The sequence below is a fragment of the Neolamprologus multifasciatus genome, chromosome 19 (genome assembly GCF_963576455.1).
Source record: "Neolamprologus multifasciatus chromosome 19, fNeoMul1.2, whole genome shotgun sequence".
NCBI lineage: Eukaryota > Metazoa > Chordata > Actinopteri > Cichliformes > Cichlidae > Neolamprologus > Neolamprologus multifasciatus.
The window spans coordinates 29587449-29606824 of record NC_140457.1 but is presented as its reverse complement, the minus strand read 5'-3'; the positions used below and the strand labels follow the sequence as shown (position 1 = coordinate 29606824).

Genomic DNA, 19376 nt, shown 5'->3' with positions numbered 1-19376 from the left:
AGATATTTTCTATTTACATTTACAAATATGGTTTATATAAAATGCTGTTTGGAAGTCTGCAAACCCTCAAACATTTCCTTTTTTAAATTTTTTTTTTGCATAAATATGACCTAAAACATTAGATTTTAACCTGTCCTAAAATTAGATGAAGTGAACTCAATCAAAAAAATATCAGACTCTTTACGTAAATATACAAGAAAATTATTTAACATACATATCTGCAATTTTTCTATATCTACGACTTCAGTGGGATCACACAATCTGATCTTTTCTCTGCTTTTTGCAGATGATCTGGTTTTGTTGGTGTCACCATGTGACAACCACGAGCCTGCACTGTCGAGAAGATGTAACTGAGATGAGAAATGGCCTTTCTAACTCTGGAGTCATGGCTCTCACCTGAGTGGCTGTCCCAAGTGGAGATGTTCAACTGTCTCAGGGTCTTGGTCATAAATCATTATATTAAGTGGTGCTCCCAGTAAAGTACTTTGACTCAACTATAAATTTGAATATTTTTACACTGTGAATATAAGACTTCAACATAGAAAGATTTATTATAGACATAACTGTTATTAGTATGTGTTCAGAAATGGAAGAAGTATTCAATTGCTGCAGTTGCATGTTGTCAGATGGAGTGCACTGTGATATAAAATCCACTAGATGTCAGTATTAGTATTGCTGTTTGTGCACCAGCTCAGGCACAAAGAACAGAGATTATCGGCTTCCCTTTCTATACAACTCTGCCTTATCAAAACGGTTATAGTTCTGTGTATTCTTCTTCTTTCCATGGAAACACACTGACATTTTTTTATTTAGTGACTGAATAAATAAAAGACTCATAAACACATTTCAATGCATCTGATTTAAAATACTAAGGCATCGACAGCATGTGTATGTTGACCACTTCTCTTTGCTCTTAGCTTAGCTTGCATCAGAACAGTCCACTACAACAGCACAAACTGTTCTCTTCAAACAAGCAATGCTCAGCACAACAATGCCAACATTCAAGTATGGTATCATTTATTTTGCTGACAATGGAAAGAGGCACTTATTTACTCACAACCTGTCACAAAAATATACCATTTGCACCCATTTCTTTTGTTGAACTTAGGAAAAATATGAAAGATATCCCATTTTAACAGCTATAAAATTTAATTTTTATAGCTGTAATTTTAAACCTGGACAAACTGAACATGGTTTGAACTGAGGAGAAAAGAAGAAGTGACAGTATTCATTTGCTGTTTTTGAGCCTATCTGAAAGTCACTTAACACAGGACATCAGAGATGCGTGTGGCCCTTCAGCTGATTCACAAACTGTTTGTAAATGGTCTCAGTGGAAGGGTTGCTGGAGAGAAGCCATTCCTCAGTGAAGGCTATACGGAGCAACGGCCTAGGTATGCCACACTATTTTGATCCATACGGCAATATCATCTGGAAAGAGTCTGTTTAGCAAAAGCTTCATTTGTCAGTATGAAAACCATCCCAAACACACCGCCAATGTAGTAAAAGCATAACTGGCTAGAAAAACACACAGTCAGCCCATCAGTCACAGACTGGCCTCCAACATTTGCTCAGTACTGTATATATTCATAACCTGCATAACTGGAGCTTGGGTCAGCAGATGGGAGATGTGGGCAGCACATCCATGGACATCCTGCCTGCACTCTCTTCTTTGCCGTTTTGTGCAGTTTGGTATTTAAATTCATCAAACTTCACTATCTCTACTTCTGCTCTTGACATCGTCAGTTTTACACCTGCCTCCCTCTCAACATGTATTCTGTCTCACTTCTACTGACTTTCATTCCTCTTCTTTTCTACAGCATCCAGAGCATTGTCTACAAACATCATAGTGCACAAAGCCTGACCCCATCTGCAAACCTGTCCAACACCACTGCAAACAAGAAGAGCCTGAGAGCAGATCCCTGATGGAATGCTACCACCACCTTGAAACAATCTGTCACTCGTATCATACACTGTACCAATTTCACTCTGTCCTGCACCGCCCTACTGCTCTGCCACGCTACGTCTAGACGAACAGAATCAACCTTTAGGGATTTAATGGCTTTATCACCAAGACATAAGACAGGAGACAAGACAAAAAACACTATGTCACAAAGGTGTGTTTGTTTCATCCTTGTAAACTTATTCCAAATGTGATCAATGACCAACAACGAAATTCAAGGATAAATCAATGATCCCAGTAATTTTGAGGTTGCTAAGCCAAATATATACAGTTCTGCTTTAACACAGTTCTCATGCCAGAAAGACAGTTCCCAGACGACCTTAATGCCAACACACTGAGTATAATAAAGAGCCATACTAACCTCAGGTCCAGAGATTCGAGAGGTGCCACTTTCACTGTCTCCCTCTGAGAAAGAGCCTGATTCATCACTGGAGTTCCCACCACTAGCACTGAATGTCTTTTCAGATTTAATCTTTGTGCAATCTTGAGTGAGGACTCCTTCATTGTGGGGATTCCTGTGCTCCACCATCCCAGCCAGGCAGTGAGGAAGTCCAGAAATTGAGCCTGACTGTGACGATGAGGAAAAGTCAAACTGGGACGAAGTAGAAGATGAGCTACCAATGGTTGCATCCTCTGGGTAAGAGTATGAGGCACGGGGGCTGGAAATCTGGTTGGATGATTTAGAAGTAGTAGGAGAGTCCACTGATGTTTTTGTTGAAACGGGGCAGCTGGCAATCAGGAATGACTGACTAGAGGGAAGGGATTCCTCCTGCATCAAGGTTGAGATGGCCTCATCAACATATGTATGGGACAGCATATGTTGCTTTGTAGGCACAGAAGAGAAAATGACACTGCGTCTGTCCAGCTTCCCTTCATGCTTAGACACCGAATTTTCAAGGTTTCTACTTATACCAGTAAGTGCTGCTGGTATCACATTGGCAATGCCAGTGTTGAGGTCAACTTCATCCAGAGATTCCCTCTTGGTTTGTGGTCTCTGTATGACCAGTTCTTTGTAATGGTTGAGAGACAGCTGGTTGCTTAGTAGCTGCTGAATGGTGGTGCTTGGCATGCTGCTGAGACCACCTCTCTGGAGGTATGAATGCAAACAGGAAGAGTATGATACTTGGCTGGAAGATTGCACATCTTCTACTGGAACCCCTTCTACCTCTAACTCCATCTCCAATACCTCCTCAGTACACAAGTCAGAGTTGCTGTCATTCCTTTCATCTCCTTCTTCCTCAAATAAACAGGGTTCTTCTTTGATCCTGGAGGTGTCGGTGAAGTGTGAGCTCAGAGGGCTAATTGAGGTATGGTTAACCAAAATGATGTCATTACTAATATGATGGTTCTCTACATTGTGCTTGTTGTCACAAATTGCATCCTGATATTTCTTATATTTTGGACACTGCGGCAGGTCAGCAAGAACATGGCTGTCCTGCTGCCTTATGTCTGCAGAATCATCACAGGATATTTCCTCAGAAAAGATTGGATTCTCTGTTGTGATATGATCATCGTATTCCACCGTGCCATTATGGTTAGGTTGGCTGTCATTCTTAAGCTGGGCTTGAAGGAACCGGAAGCAAGAGTCCTCCAAATTATGGATACCTAGGACGTCCGCGCACACAATTACTTCATGGATGTTTTCCTGACTTAAAACCAGCTTGGCGGTGTAGGCAAACTGAAGCAGTGGAGCGAAACCTTTGGCTGTCACCTGTGGAACAGAATTGAAGAGTCAAATTGAAGAATGAAAAACATCGATTTAAAAATGAGATCATATTATATCGATGCAAATTTCTTTTGGAAGACCAGATCACAGCTCACATCAAAAGCTGAGCCTGCAAACCTCAACACCTCCCCTAAATATGGACTAAAGTCAAATCTTCAGTATCACTACACTAATCACTGCCACTCCCACCCTCAGTTAGTTGCCATATACAAGCAGTGACCTTACATCAGGACAAGCAAGCCAAACACTGCTTGCCAAGTGAAATCCTAAAATTTAACATCAATTATAAACAAATCAGAAGTGAAGCGCCATTTCTTTTCAATTACTGTGGCCACAGTTAGCTTTTGTCTTTGGAAGCACATTTAAGTGTGTTTGACTTGAATCTACTGGAAACTCTTGCATTTATTGTTTTTATAGGTGTGTCCATGCCCTGTTTACCATCTTAATACTTTTTGATTTTCCTGTAGATATAGACAGTTAACACACAATGCTCCTCTTTTAAGTCAGCTCTGTTATCTTCTGCTTCTAAATTCAGGTAAAATAGAGGTTATTGTACTCGGCCCTAAAAAAATCCTTGAAATATTGTATCTAAGCGGATTCTTAATCTGGATGGCATTACCTTGGCCTCCAGTAACACTGTGAGGAACCTTCAAGTCATTTTTGACCAGGACATGTCCTTCAATGCACATGTTAAACAAATACGAAGAACTGCTTTCTTTCATTTGCACAATATCTCTAAAATTAGAAATATCCTGTCTCAGAGTGATGCTGAAAAACTAGTTCATGCATTTATCACTTGGACGACTGTCATTTGTTATTATCGGGATGTCCCTGAAAAGCCTGCAGCAAGAGTACTGACACGGAGAAGAAATAGAAAGCATATTTCTCCTATAATGGCTTCTCTTCATTGGCTCCCTGTTAAATGCAGAACTGAATGCAAAGCCCCATTGTAACCTATCACCCCAATAGAGCACTTCACTGTAAGGGTGCAGGCTTACTTGTGGTTTTTACAGTATTTAAAAGTAGAAAGGGAGGCAGAGCCTTCAGCTTCCAGCTTCTGGTTAGGACTAGATCATGTGACCTCAACCCCTCCCTTAGTTATGCTACAACAGGTCTAGGCTGCTGGGGGCTTCATATGATGCAGTATATCTTCTTTAGTCACCTTTTTCACTCACTATGTGTTTATACACCACTTTGCATTTAATCGTTACTTATTATTAATATCTGTCTCTCTTCCACAGCATGTTTGTTCTGTCTTCCTCACTTCAACCCAAGTCGGTCATGGCAGATGGCCGCCACTTTCTGAGCCTTGTTCTGCCAAAGTTTTCTTCCTGTTAAAAGGGAGTTTTTTTTCTTCCCACTGTCCCCAAAGCACTTGCTCACAGGGAGTTATCTGATTGTTGGGGTTTTTCTGTCTTCTCTGTATCATTGGTTCTATATAAATAAAACTGAATTAAATTTTTGTAATCAATATTTTAATATACAGTGAAAAAATTCCCAGGACTTCACTTGTACCACGTTTTGTCATATTACAGCCTTATTCCAAAGTACACCACATTGCCAAAGGTATTCATGTTTGCAGGCAAGCTAGTTCCTGGTGACGATACAGGAGCAGTAATGATAGCCAGAGGCCTCAGGAAAGCACTTGCATGACTGTGTGGGGTCATCTAATGTGTGTCACTACGGTATAACGTCAGGTAAGGCCTATAAAACAACTGGAGCACTGTTTTTACTTTCCGGATGCACTTATTTCAGTTGAAATGTGGCCTGTTTTTTTGAGTAAATCTGTGTTTTTAGAGATATGTAGAAAAGTGATCACACACCACAGTACACAATTGTACTATATTACACATCTCCAACTACTGCATAAGGTTTGCTGAAAATACCAAGTGCTATAATTGAAGGGCACTTACAAACTATATTCTTTGCTATAGGACAAACACTGGCATAAGAATCACAGAGTACAGGGGGACACTAACAGCACTATGTAAATAAAACATTTTTCCAAAGAAAAAATAAATTTTCCAAATTGATGTAACAACTGTAACGACGGAGTGCAGATCATCATCCTATTATATCCACTAATTTCAGACAACTTTTAACATCACATTTGACTAGAATACTACAGGAGTTCATGGTCAGCTCAGTTACTTCAACGTGTCCAAGTCGTGTGGCTGAAAAACAATGAGACCAAGAACAGTGTATTATATGTACACACGGGCTGATGTAATATTTAGTAGCTTTAAACTTATAATACATAATAAATCTATTAATTTGGTCACAGAGTGCTTATGAAACTGGAAGAGATCAATTACAACACTCTTCCTCATAGTAAAAGAAGAAAAAGGAGATGGCACATAACAGTTGGGAGTTAGATATTGTGAGCTGATAATTGTGCCCCATAAGTGACCAATCAACCACTGTCATGGTTATTTTTTCACATTTCTGATTTACTCATTCTTGTCTGGATCCCTTTACTTCTTACTGTTATTCATCCTTCAACTCTTTTGCATTAGGTTTACTTTAGAGTTGTTAAGTGTGAATGTGATGGGCAGGGTTTTTGACACCGTTACAAAATGTATACGTTTACTCTATGTTGGTGTGTGTATGTGCTTGTTCAGTAAAATGTATGTATAATGGTATGCGTATAGTATAAGTCTATTGTGAGCTAGCATCGTCTACAGCTCTCTATTGTTGAGATAGGTGGGAAAGTGTATTACCTGTCATCACATCTTCAGAGAAGGTAAAAGGTCTCAACATCCAGCCTTTTAGGTTAAAATACAGAGTGCTAAAACAGCGTTTATCTATACATGCTCTTGCTAATAATAAATCATCTTTATTCTTAGTTAACAATATAATGAAAGTAGAAGTCTGATTAATATTTTGAACGAGAAATGCATTTTAAATAATGACAGTGTCTGTTTTAATGCTTTAAGGGATTTTGTGTGCACCGACATGACCTTGGCAGATTAGTGTCTGTGTCTGGCTGCAGGAATGTGGAAAGTTTAAAAAAATGTGTTTCTAACCCATCATTATTCATGATTTTGAATATAAGAAATCTCACTGAAGAATCTGTTTGTGTGTGTGTGTGTGTGTGTGTGTGTGAGAGCGTGAGTGAGAGAGAGAGAGAGAGAGAGAGTAGCCACTAATCTAAAAAGAATGTCTGACCATAAACTGTATGATTTACCATCAGAAGTATATTGTGATCAATATACTCAATACTTGTACATGAATAGTAAAAAGAAGAATTACAATGTCAGTACTGCAGACATCCACTGCACTCTGTTGTGTCTTGTGTAAATGTTTTTAGGTTCTCAGAACATCGCACTTCTCTTTTTCTCATGTCCATTTATACCAGTTGTTGTCACTCTTACAAATAGAAGTTGTCATGAAATTTCCCTTTAAAAATAATAATAATAATGGATTGGATTTATATAGCACTTTTCAAGGCACCCAAAGTGCTTTACAATGCCACTATTCATTCACTGGTGGAGGCAGCTACAGTTGTAGCCACAGCTGTCCTGGGGCAGACTGACAGAAGGGAGGCTGCCATATCGCGCCATCGGCCCCTCTGGCCAACACCAGTAGGCGGTAGGTGAAGTGTCTTGCCCAAGAACACAATGACCAGGACAGAGAGCCCAGGGTACGAACCGGCGACCTTCCGGTTACAGATGCGCTTCCCAACCCCCTGAGCCACGGTCGCCCCTGTTAATAAAGTCTGCAATGCGATCAGCCAAGGCATAGTGACAAATGAATGTCCTTCACCTGAGAAATAAAAGGCTATACAACATTCTACAGTAAAATTCTGAGCACCTGAATCTAAATGTGAGCATAAACTACAAAACTTCCATCACAAAGTAAAGGGCCTTTTTTGTTTCAGTGTTTTGTGCACTTGGCAGTTTACTAGGGTATGACATGGGGTGTGAAATGTTAATGGCTTGTCAATGACATAACTGTTTCAAGATTCTAGAGAAGGAGATGGTGCAACAGCTTAAAGTTATGATTTCTTTGTGGAGGGAAAAGTTTGAAGTAACAAAATTTGAAACAATGCTGATGTGGAGGTTTGTCTGAGTGTTGGTGACCTTGTGCTGTGTCCACTGAGGTTGAGGAAACGTGGTTAGGAGACAGGAGGTAACTTTTGGGGCTATTTAACCTTATCCCTCAGTAACTCAATGGAGGAAACTTCTGGAGGAAAAGTTGCTTAAAAAGTGTTGCCAATGCTTATCTACACTGAAAGGAAGTCAAGAAATGAAAACAATATTGAAAGCTGAAAAGAAAAGAAAAAAATGTAAAAAGAAGAAGAGGAGAAAAAAGAATATTAGTGGTTGAGACTGTTTTACGTTGGTCTGAAGTTAGATTAAGTTCACCTTTAGATATCTAAAAGTATTTTAGTGCTTAGTTTAATTATGAGGACTTTCATCATTGCACCAGTATGTGAGTGGCTTTGTTACTTGCGGCTAATAGATTGGCTAACAGCAGTCAAAGGTTCACTAATTCTAATCAACCCCCTCATTGAGATCATTAACAAGACCGGCTATGGATATTGTCTATGGAATAGTGCAATCATCAGCCACCTCCTCTACATCGATGACACCAAGCTGTATGCCAGGAGTGGCCAAGATATCAATTTACTGATGCATACCACTAGAATCTACAGCAACATTGGCATGTCATTTGGACTGGAGAAGTGGTGTCATATTATAACAAAGAGAGGGAAGGTAGTCAGTACTGAAAGGGATTGTACTACCGGAAGGCAACCTTGCAGACATTGAGGACAGTGACAGGCACCTGGGAATCCCACAGGAAAATAGAAACTGTCAAGAGGCCACTAGGGAAGTCACAACCACCCACATAGCAGACAGGTCTAGCCCAGATCTCGTGTCAAGCCAGCTTTGCTGGCTGGCTGACTTCTGGCATGGTAAGTGGTATGTCAACCAGATGTGGGCCAGGTCTGGCAATGATGGCACTGTTTATGTGATGGCATGCCATATCTGGCCCGATTATGGCTTGGTTTATGTGGCCCAGGCTCATAGAAAACAGGTCTTCCCTGGATCCACCATCAAGCTGGCACTTCTGATTGACTAGTGTCATGGCAGGCCCACATGTGGTTGACACCAGTCAACCACATGTGGGCCAGGTCTGGCTATGATGGCACTGTTTATGTTCCTATTTTCCTATTTTAGTTAGAAGACCCAAATGCCATGTTGCAGTACTATACTGCTATGGTAGCCAAATTTTCAAATGCAGGTTTGACAGGTTCGTGAGTGTATGCTTTATCCAAAAGCTAGTGAGAGTTTACTCATGTTTACCACTGGGTAGCTGTAGCTCAGGAGGTAGAGCAGGTCACCTACTGATCGGAAGGTTAGTGGTTTGATCCCTAGCTCCTCCAGTCTGCATGTCAAGAGTGTAAATGTGTAGGAACAAGTTAGGAAGCACTCAGTTTAGAGAAAGTGTGTGTGAATGTGGCATGTTGTAGTAGAAAAGCGCTATATAAGAATCAGTCCATTCACTGTCTGAACAGAGTTTCTTTATGTTAGTTTTGCACTATTATGTTCCGCACATGTTGTTATTACATGGCTTGATTAAGGTAAACATTAGGCTGACATTTGGGAACAGAGCTGAAACTGTTCTGGGCCAGCAGCGTGTCTGCAACTGGCCCGTGGCTGCACATGTGATCCACATATGGGCCAGCACAGGACCAACAGTCTGTCTGCAACTGGCCTTGTGCTGGCCCATGTGTGGGCCACCTCTGGCAAACCAGATCTGGGCCACCAAAGGGCCGTCATTCTTTGCAGTATGTGGGCCATGTGTAAGCACATTTTGTGGGCCAGATCCAGGCCATACCAATTTTGCTATGTGGGCACCCACCAAATAGCTGCAGAGAGTAAGGCAAGTTTTGAGGAGTCAGCTGAATGGGAAAAACAAGATCCAGGAAATCACTGGGATAACAAAGTGTCCAAAGGAGGAAACAGAAGCCACTGACATCAAGACACAGAAGCTCCTTACCATGCATGGAGGGTTTCACCCCAAGTCCAGCACCCTGAGACTATACGCTAAGCAGAAGGAAGGAGGCTTAAAACTAGTGAATGTCACAACCACTATCCAGGATTAAACAACAAAGATCCATGAGTACAGCCTCTCCAGAGGGAGAGTACCCGAGCTTGAAGGTTAAAGACCGACCGACTACAGGGCAAGTGGGGAATTATATACACGCATTCACGCACACACATATATATATATAAATCAACTCCACACTATGTGCCTATATTTTAATTAAACAACAAACAAACAAACAAAAAAAACAATTCAATGACAAAGTTCAGACATGCTCATGGGTGTTGGTTGCCACGACAACAAAGAGACAACTGCAAATACTGATTGGTTTTGTTGTATACATGCTGTATTTCCTTACAAAAGCATTTCAGTACAGTACAACATTCATGTTGTATTACATGCCTCAGTGCAACATGGAGGCCTGTAAGACAGATTGCAATCACATAACTATATTCATCATTATGACAGATCTGGGGCATTACAGTGCTAGCCAGTGGTTCCCTAATGAACATAGGAGTGGCAGTAACTAGGAGACTACTTCCATTAATACTCTTGCCTTATGTGCCAAAAAATAGCTCAATTTCTGCCAACCCTACTGTTCCATCCATTCTCCCTACCCCTCTTGAGCAAGAAAGGTTATGTTTTCTCCATGTTTTTTATCTGGTATACTCTTAAACATCAACCGGCATAGACGCGCAGCTCCACCGTCTCCTTTTCATGCTTTGTTTCTCCAAAACATGAAATGGTAATCCATTCCTGCATGCAGAAATTGCATTACCAGCAGAGGGAGATAATGTCTTTAAAGCCGCGAAGTCAGTAGTGAGCAAAAAACATAGCAAGTACATTTGAGGGTCCTTAATAGTCAGAATCGATTAATCTAGGCAGCTAATATGTGTGTGTGCCGTTATGGGTGCATGTCTGATGCAGGGGCATTAACACCTTTCTTATATCACCACTCTGAAGACCGATGAGCGTTGTCAACAGGTTTACTGACATTCAAAAGGGTAAAACTAAAAACAAGACAAAAAATACAGTCATGACATGCATATGTGCAGCATAATATGCATTTAAATACCACAATGCTACTACATAGCATATGTCTAATTATGTAAACTTTTTAAGCTACTACTGCCTTCTCTTTTGGCTCTCAGCGGAGGCGGTCGCATTTTTCTCCTCTCCTCCTTACCCTTATCTTCCCTGCTTAGCCTCTCTGTCCTTGTCTGTCTCATGTGCATTATTCTTTTCCCTGGAACAGTCTCTCACTGTCTGTTCTCTAAAACCTAAAAGAGAATTATGGATTTGATCAACTGGTCTCTGAATGCTATTGACACCCTCTTCTCAACGAGAAGTCTGGGCTCGGGAGAGCCCGAGTGCCCCGGAGGGACTTTCCCTGCCGGTTACACGATGGACGGGTGGCAGAAATGGAGGGTCGTGTGCCTGGCGGGACTGTCGATCGAGGACGCTGAAGATGTTTACCTATTCGGAACCATGATAACGGGGTTCTTGCTGATCAGAGCTGGCATGGCCCTGACTTATCGGAGAAATAAGAGAGCGGAACCGGCTGTTCAAACCCCCCAAAGCTGCCCGCTGGAATCGAAGCGACGGGACGAGTCGCGACCTCTCACAACGAACGCAGCATGGTTAACACCTTGGAGACGCTTACAGCTGCTGTGAAGGCTCAAAACAACACCATTGAGCGTATGGTGGGATACATCAGAGAGGGCCCTGCTCAAAATGAGAACCTTGAGCGAAAGCTGGATCACATCACAGAACGGATCACTGCAGTTGTGAGGTCTCAGAATCAAAAGAATGATAACACCACGGATCAGAAGTTTGATACCATCATGGGGAGGCTCGCGGCTCTCCAACGGGAGATCGAGAGACCAGTATCAGAGTGTTAAAAGATCAGCTTTGAAAATTCTCAACAAATCAACAAATTCGGGATCAAATGCAGACACCACCACGGCGCCAGCTGCACAGGCCCAAGGCTGAAGCCGGACAAACACTCCCTGATAACGACTGTGTGATGACTATTCTCCCCATCCCTGCAAGGCCACCTGGATTGGCTGGAGGACTGTTTACTTAGCCTGATAGGGCGAAGGACACCGTCTCAGCTGAACTATGGACACGCACACACTTACACTGATAAGCACTCACTCATCTCCCCTTCCCTTTCCAACGCCTTCGATGCTTGTTACCTCCTGGGAACACGAGGCGGGTCTGGGCCCGCGCTGGCGAGTCGGCGCAGTGGCAGGATGTCTGCTGTGTTGCCTGGGATTACTCCTCATCCCCTACCCAACCCTGTGGCTTGTTATGTCTTCATAATGTTGTGCTGTGAACATTCATGTGCTTTTTTTGTGCAGAGGAGTTTTTTTGTTTCCTGTTCTCGTGCTGTCCTACCATGGAAGCACAGCATGAGTAGGGGTCTCTTTTTTTCCTCTTGTACCTTCCCATTGTGTGTACATTTCAGTGTTTTTTTCCGTAACTGCCGATCTCCGACTTGTAACCCCAATGTAATGTCTGTGTTATGTGTGTAAGGTCGGGGGGGGGGGGGGGGGGGGGGTGTCTCATTTTACTGCAGGGCAACCTGTATGTGACAAATAAATTCTGATTCTGATTCTGATTCTGATGCTATCCCAGGCGACCTCCAAAATCGCGGGTAACTAGCTTAACAAAAGGACTAGCTTTACAGCCAATTACTGCATTAGCGGGCAACATATTGTACAAAAAACAAAGTTGCAACTTATACTTTAAGTACATACCGGCGATACAACCATAAACCGAAGATGTGGACAGTATTTTTTCCAACAGGACACCATAAACTGTGTGCCGATATGTTTCCCTTCTTTTTGCTCACTTGCTTTTCTTGAGCCGACTTCCTGTTCAATAAAGTTGTTTCAAAATAAAGCCGTTTCTAAAGTGCACTACTTGAAGCAACCACAGAGGGCGCTGTAAACACATAATAAATAACAACTGACTGAGAATATTTTAGTGATACAACATTTTGCAACTTTTAGTGATAACAGAACAGTGTGTACATGTAAATGTGTTGATAATGTCTGTGATTATTTTCCTGTTGGCTACCTCCATCTGTTGTTACTGCAGATTACTGCAACTTCTATATGTGTGTATATTTTATGTTTTGGAAAGGCAAAGTGGGAAATGGACACGGTGGACCATAATAGCGTCCACTGTTTGTGTAACAGAAGCAGGAATTTCTCTGTCCATCTACTGTTAAATTTTAAATTTTACAGGATTCAGGATGTGTTAAAACCCAAATTGCTGTGTATCAAGTGTATCCCCACATGCTTGCTATTAAAAGCTATTTTAGTCTTATAATTGTTTTCTCACAAACACGTCTATGTTTATGTTGTCTATTAACTTGCAACTGCAAGTTACAAAAATCAATTCATTATAAAAATCACAAATAACTATGAGAAAAACTGAATGTTCACCTGCGTATGTTCTTTTCCCACTGTTATTGTATTTGTTCTGTACTGCTGTGTGCTGTGGTGCATGGGGAAGCTGTACTCTCTCAGAGATAACAGTACATTAAAAAAAAAAGAGTGACCTGAAACCAAGAGGAGAAAAATCATTCTTTATTTTAAAACAAGATTAATATAATCATCAATTAAAACAACAACAAATACAGCAAATCATATTCAAGTAATAAATATTTTTTCTTACAAACAAAGCCCAAAATACTGGCAAATATAGTGTTAGCTTCATAAGCTTGAAACACTCAGGGAGATGAGTCTTATGGTCCGGGTGCTGTCTTAGTGCAAAGTTTTCAGGCTGAATTATCCTGAGATACCTGAGCTGGCAGAGTTAAGAGAGAGAAAGAAAATGTTAGACATACCAGTGTAGACCTGGACGGGTAAATGCATCAGGAGATAAGGTGTGATTTCTAACAACCAATTTTAATGATGTAAATGAATTAGTTGTTGATGGTAAACAGTGTGTCATCAGTTACTATGAATTTATGTGCTCCTAGAGTATTTAAAAGTAGAATGGGAGGGAGAGCCTTCAGTTTTCAGGCCCCTCTTCTGTGGAACCAGCTTCCAGTTTGGATTCAGGAGACAGACACTATCTCTACTTTTAAGATCAGGCTTCAAACTTTCCTTTTTGCTAAAGCATATAGTTAGGGCTGGACCAGGTGACCCTGAATCCTCCCTTAGTTATGCTGCAATAGATGTAGGCTGCCGGGGGATTCCCATGATGCATTGAGTTTTTCCTTTCCAGTCACCTTTCTCACTCACTATGTATTAACAGACCTCTCTGCATTGAATCATATCTGTTATTAATCTCTGTCTCTCTTCCACAGCATGTCTTTTATCCTGTCTTCCTTCTCTCACCCCAACCAATCACAGCAGATGGCCCCGCCCCTCCCTGAGCCTGGTTCTGCTGGAGGTTTCTTCCTGTTAAAAGGGAGTTTTTCCTTCCCACTGTCGCCAAAGTGCTGCTCATAGGGGGTCATATGATTGTTGGGTTTTTCTCTGTATCTATGAAGCGCCTTGAGGCGACTTTTGTTGTGATTTGGCGCTATATAAATAAAATTGAATTGAATTGAATTGAAAAATTCAATATATACTAAAAAAAAAGTGTGTGGTAACATACGTAATACAGCTGTATAAAACTGCTTTATAATTCCCCAATTTGTCGTAGATGATTCTTCTTTTCAGAGCTGGTGTCATATTTTAAACTTACCTTGTCTTTTCAGTCTGAGTCCTCCGCCTTCCCTCTGCTTCTATCATCAGCTGAGCTGTAACGTCACACAGATGCTAACAGTCAACTGTATACAAAACTTCTCAAAAATACTGTTTTCTTATTTAAAGCCATATATCAGAAAAATAGCTATCAGTTTCCCTGATTGTTGTGCAGTTATCATACCAGTTTGTACATAGCAGAGGATAAATGACTTTAAACAGACCAGACAGCTTAATTCCTCAATGCTATATTTAGCTAATATTTCACTTGGTCAACACAGCAAAAAATCACAACTGAATGCCTTTCTTTCTGATTTCATAACATTTAAAAAACCTGAGTTTAAACTTCTTACCTTCTAAAAGTGCATCTGAAACTTCAGTGCTGGCACAGCTGTTACTAACTTCCAGGAACTATTTGCGAGGCTCCATGATCCACCATTGCTGTAAAAAATGGTCCATTGGAGTGAATGGAGATGACAAGACTGTAGTTTCAACAGCTTTGCTATGTATGGCTTTCTGCATTTGAACTGAAACAATGCTGCCCCTTATCACATACAAGATCTTTTCACTTCTTTTTATTCTGGCTGGTGTTTCAGTGCCTGTAACTTCTTATAACTAAAGTACCTGGACCTTTCACCCAGGAACATAAGAAAAAGTTTTTTCAGATTGCTGGGTAGCTATTTTGACATATTTGACTTTATTTTTTAAAATAAGACAGAAAGAAAAAGAAAAGAGAGAAAGAAGGAAGCTGTGTACTTTAAAGTAAGCAAACAGATTTTACTTATCTACCTGTAGGTTTATGTTTAGTCCTGTTAAGCCACATCTGTAAGCTGTCACTTTTATTTGTTTTTAACTCACTCAGATCTTTATTGCTTTATAATGAGTCTTTTGACAATATTTTAAGCAACCAGTTAATAAAACATTATTAACCAGTTATTAAGTTATTTCTTTCAATACTTTTCCAAATAATTTTGGAATGAGAAAAAGATAGAGAGGGAGATAACTAAGTTCTCAAAAGGCAGATGCTATGTAAAGGTAAATGCACTGGTTCTTGTATAGCACTTTTTTTTTTTTACTGTACTTGAGCACTCAAATCATTATATACAACACAGCTCATTCACCCATTCTTACAAGCACTTGTATGTATGCAGGCAGCACGATGGCACAGTGGTTAGCACTGTTGCCTCACAGACAAAGACATGCACTTTGTGGGTTAATTGAAAAGTCTAAATTGCCCATAGGAGTAAATGTGAGTGCGTATTGGTTGTCTGTCTCTGTGTGTTAGCCCTGCAACAGACTGGCGACCTGTCCAGGGTGTACCCCACCTCTCGCCCTATGACAGCTGGGATAGACTCCAGCATCCCCCTGCGACCCTGAAAAGGATAAGCGGAAGCAAATGGATGGATGGATGATAGATGCATCAGAGAGCCACTTGGGATTCAGTATCTTGTCAAATTAAACTTGAATGCAACAAACCTTCTGATTAGTAGATAAACTACTTCCTGAGCTACAACCACTCCTATGTACTATAATACTGCTGTAATACAACATTACTTTTTAGTACATTTAAATTTGCTATATTTGTCCTTCAAAACATTTTAAAATGAAGAAAGAATCTACTGCTGGCATAAGACCCGTTCATTGCTGCACTTAAAACCACACTGTGGTTAAATGACAAATTACCAAATGATGCGAGTTACTTTTAAAATGATAACGCATTTCCTGTATGTCAAGATTTAATTCTGTTAACAAACAAACCACAAGAGAAAACTTCTGAAATAAAAATGTTACCTGCCAAATTACTTTTAATGAGTCATACAAACAAAGCAGAACAACAAATAAAAGCAAATAAAAATAATTTTAAAAAAACAAACTTCATTTACCTGTTACTACCACACACCCAATCCGATTGTTGGTACTTCCTGGCTTGTGTAGCCACTAGGTAACAAAAGCTCAACACGGCCCCTAGCATCCTGGAGCACTTCTGTTGTGTTTAGGAGTGTGTACGTGCTTTGTCTCTAGGGGCCACTGTAAATATACTTTTATTTATTCACTCCACATAAAATGTAATAAATTAATTATAAAATACAAAAAACAACTATTTACATTTCATACATTTAAACTTTTAACTACTTAAATTTTTAGCTTTTTCCTTTTAAACAAATTTAAAGTGAAACAACACAAAACACTGCAAACCACAACACAGTAAAATATAAATTAAAATATGGGAAAAAAAATATCACACTCAACTGACTGCGTTTTAACTTCCCATTGCACTGATGGGTGGACAGTTCTCAGGTGCCTGTGCATGTTGTTTGTGGAGCCGGCTCTATATGATATCCTTTTCTTGTAGACTCTACACTCTGCCTTTGTTTTGTCAATAAGATTGAAATGGCTCCAGACGTTGCTTCTTTTCTTGGTGTCACTCATTTTCTTTACTGTACCTTTCCAATGTGACGGTGTTGTCTCTTGTTGTTGCTCCCGGCTGTCTTTCTTTCCCTCTCCCTCCTGCTCTTGTTGTGTGCTACTGCTGAGTGTAACTCCCGCACCGCCCCCTCAGCGCAAACACAAGGGTGACTTGCAGCGTAAAGCAAAAAAAAGTGAAAGAGAGGGTAAGAGAAAGAAAAAAAAACCCCACGGCTCGCATCGTTCACTTCAAAGATCCGGCTCTAAGAGCCATTTCGTTCGCGACCAACCGATCACTACTGTACGGTGACATGTGCTCAGACACAGAGAGAGATGGATGTGCACGAGACCATTGCTGATTTTCGCCGCCAATAAATTGAGCAAATATCCATACCGGAGATCTTCATGGACCTTGGAGAAACGGACCTGATTTGTTGAGAACATTTTGGACTTTGGAACCATTGTGGTGAGTCAGAAGCTGTCAAGCTAACCTTGAAACTAACAAGCCTACAAGAAGTTAACGGGGAATATAATGGCCTAATTCCAATGGTGTAGATCTGCACGGGTGCGAATGAAGCGGACAAGATCCTCTCTGAGAGTTGAATATTAGAAGCGTGCTGGTGAGTTAAACTGGGACCGGGCGAATCAGGCTAATTGAAAAGCTAAGTAGCCTAATGCTCATAGCTGTAGCTATAGCTAACCACGTTTTCACTGTGGGAGAACACACGGGGTTTCTCACGGAGTTCAGCTACTCTGAGCACTCAGCTGTGTGCTGATGATGGTTTAGTATTACTTGTTGAATATTAAATGCACTAAAATAAGATGTTGGTATAACTTAATTTTGATCTTAAAGGTTATGAATCTATTTTATTTTCGTGTTACATTTGATGTTCGAGCGGCACTGTATAGATGTCTCCGCGTATTCTTACTGTGCTGATACGTTACCACATACTGTAAAACTACAGCCTGTGGGCTTTTGTATAGTTTTGGTAAGTTTATTTTGTACATTAACATTAACATATTGCTTCATTGCTATGCAGTGCAAAGCAATGCTCCTGTAATTCAGTCAAAGGGGCAGTACTATAAAAAATAATCTACCATAGTTCATGGTTTATTTATGATTTCTGATAGAAATTGTCACAAGTTGCCGGGGCAAGCCATGTGAATTATTAAAGGACCCAAAATGCAGGTGGCTTCTGAGGTGAGCGAGCTTTATTGCGACAGTGATGTACAACACAAAAGAAAGGGTGGCGAAAAACAGAACTGAAAACACTCTAAACTGGGAAAACTAAAACTTAAACAACAAAACCTGAACATGAATGAGGGTACCTTGCAGGGAGAACAACGCGGAGAGAATGCACAGGAAGACGAGGCAAAATACACAGAGTGACCGAGGGGAATAACGCAGACGAACCAGCAACGAGGACGAGGGAACACACACTATAAATATACACACCAGCAATCAGGGGATGGAAAACAGGAGGGAAACACACCTGGGAGACATCACAGCTGACGAGGCAGGGGAAACATAAACAGAACGCACTGACTTCAGACAGAGACCTTCAAAGTAAAACAGGAAACACAGCACAGGAGTCTGAACAGTTCAGGGGGCCGGCCTTGCGGAAGGCAGCAGCGGCGGCGACGCAGGCGAAGGAGGTCCGGAGGCTTGCCGCGCGGAAGGCAGTGGCGGCGGCGTCGGAGATGACTAAGCTGGTCCGGAGGCCGGCCGTGTGGAAGGCAGCGGCGGGCACGATAGAACTGGTCCAGAGGCCAACCGTGCAGAAGGCAACGGCGACGACTCAGGCGAAGGGGGTCTGGAGGCCGCCTACGACGGCAATGACGCGCAACCAGTAGCCTGGAAAGTGGCCGGAGATGTTGAGGTAAGGCCGGCCGTGTGAGGTGTAGACGATGAAGTGGCAAGCCAACCGCAGAACCAGACGAGGCAGAACCAGGCGACGCTGAAGGCGAAGACATGGAGACTGGACCAGGCGAGGCTGAAGGCGAAGACATGGAGGCTGGCCTAGGCGAGGCTGAAGGCGAAGACACGGAGGCAGAACCAGGCGAGGATGATGAGGCTGCTGCTGGCGAGGATGATGAGGCTGCTGCAGGCGAGGATGATGAGGCTGCTGCAGGTGAGGATGAAGAGGCTGCTGCAGGTGAGGATGAAGAGGCTGCTGCAGGTGAGGATGAAGAGGCTGCTGCAGGCAAGGATGAAGACGATGAGGCTGCTGCAGGCGAGGATGAAGACTGAAGCTGGACCAGACGAGGATGAAGACTCTGAGGCTGGACCAGACGAGTCTGTAGGCTCTGAGGCTGGACCAGACAAGGCTGGAGGCTCTGAGGCTGGACCAGACGAGGCTGACAACACTGAAGCTGGACCAGACGAGGCTGACAACACTGAAGCTGGACCAGGCGAGAATGGCGCTGCAGGCAACAGCGTGGAAGCCGGAGACGGTGGTGCTGCAGGCGATGGCGTGGAAGCCAGAGACAGTGGAGCTGCAGGCGACGGCGTGGCAGCCGCAGG

The 19376-nt window shown here is 41.9% G+C and overlaps 1 protein-coding gene across 5 annotated transcripts in view; it reads right to left on the bottom strand.

Moving 5' to 3' along the window:
* The window catches only part of bach2a (BACH transcriptional regulator 2a), a 45785-nt gene that overhangs the window by 7899 nt on the left and 18510 nt on the right, over positions 1–19376 (bottom strand). For 2 of the 5 annotated variants that reach the window (XM_085142664.1, XM_085142663.1), the window contains exon 3: positions 2322–3671. In XM_085142664.1, the coding sequence (XP_084998790.1) occupies positions 2322–3671 (1350 nt within the window). Of the gene's footprint in view, positions 1–2321; positions 3672–12502; positions 16536–19376 lie in introns of those variants that run through there. The other 3 variants (XM_085142667.1, XM_085142666.1, XM_085142665.1) reach the window with 3 other exon arrangements.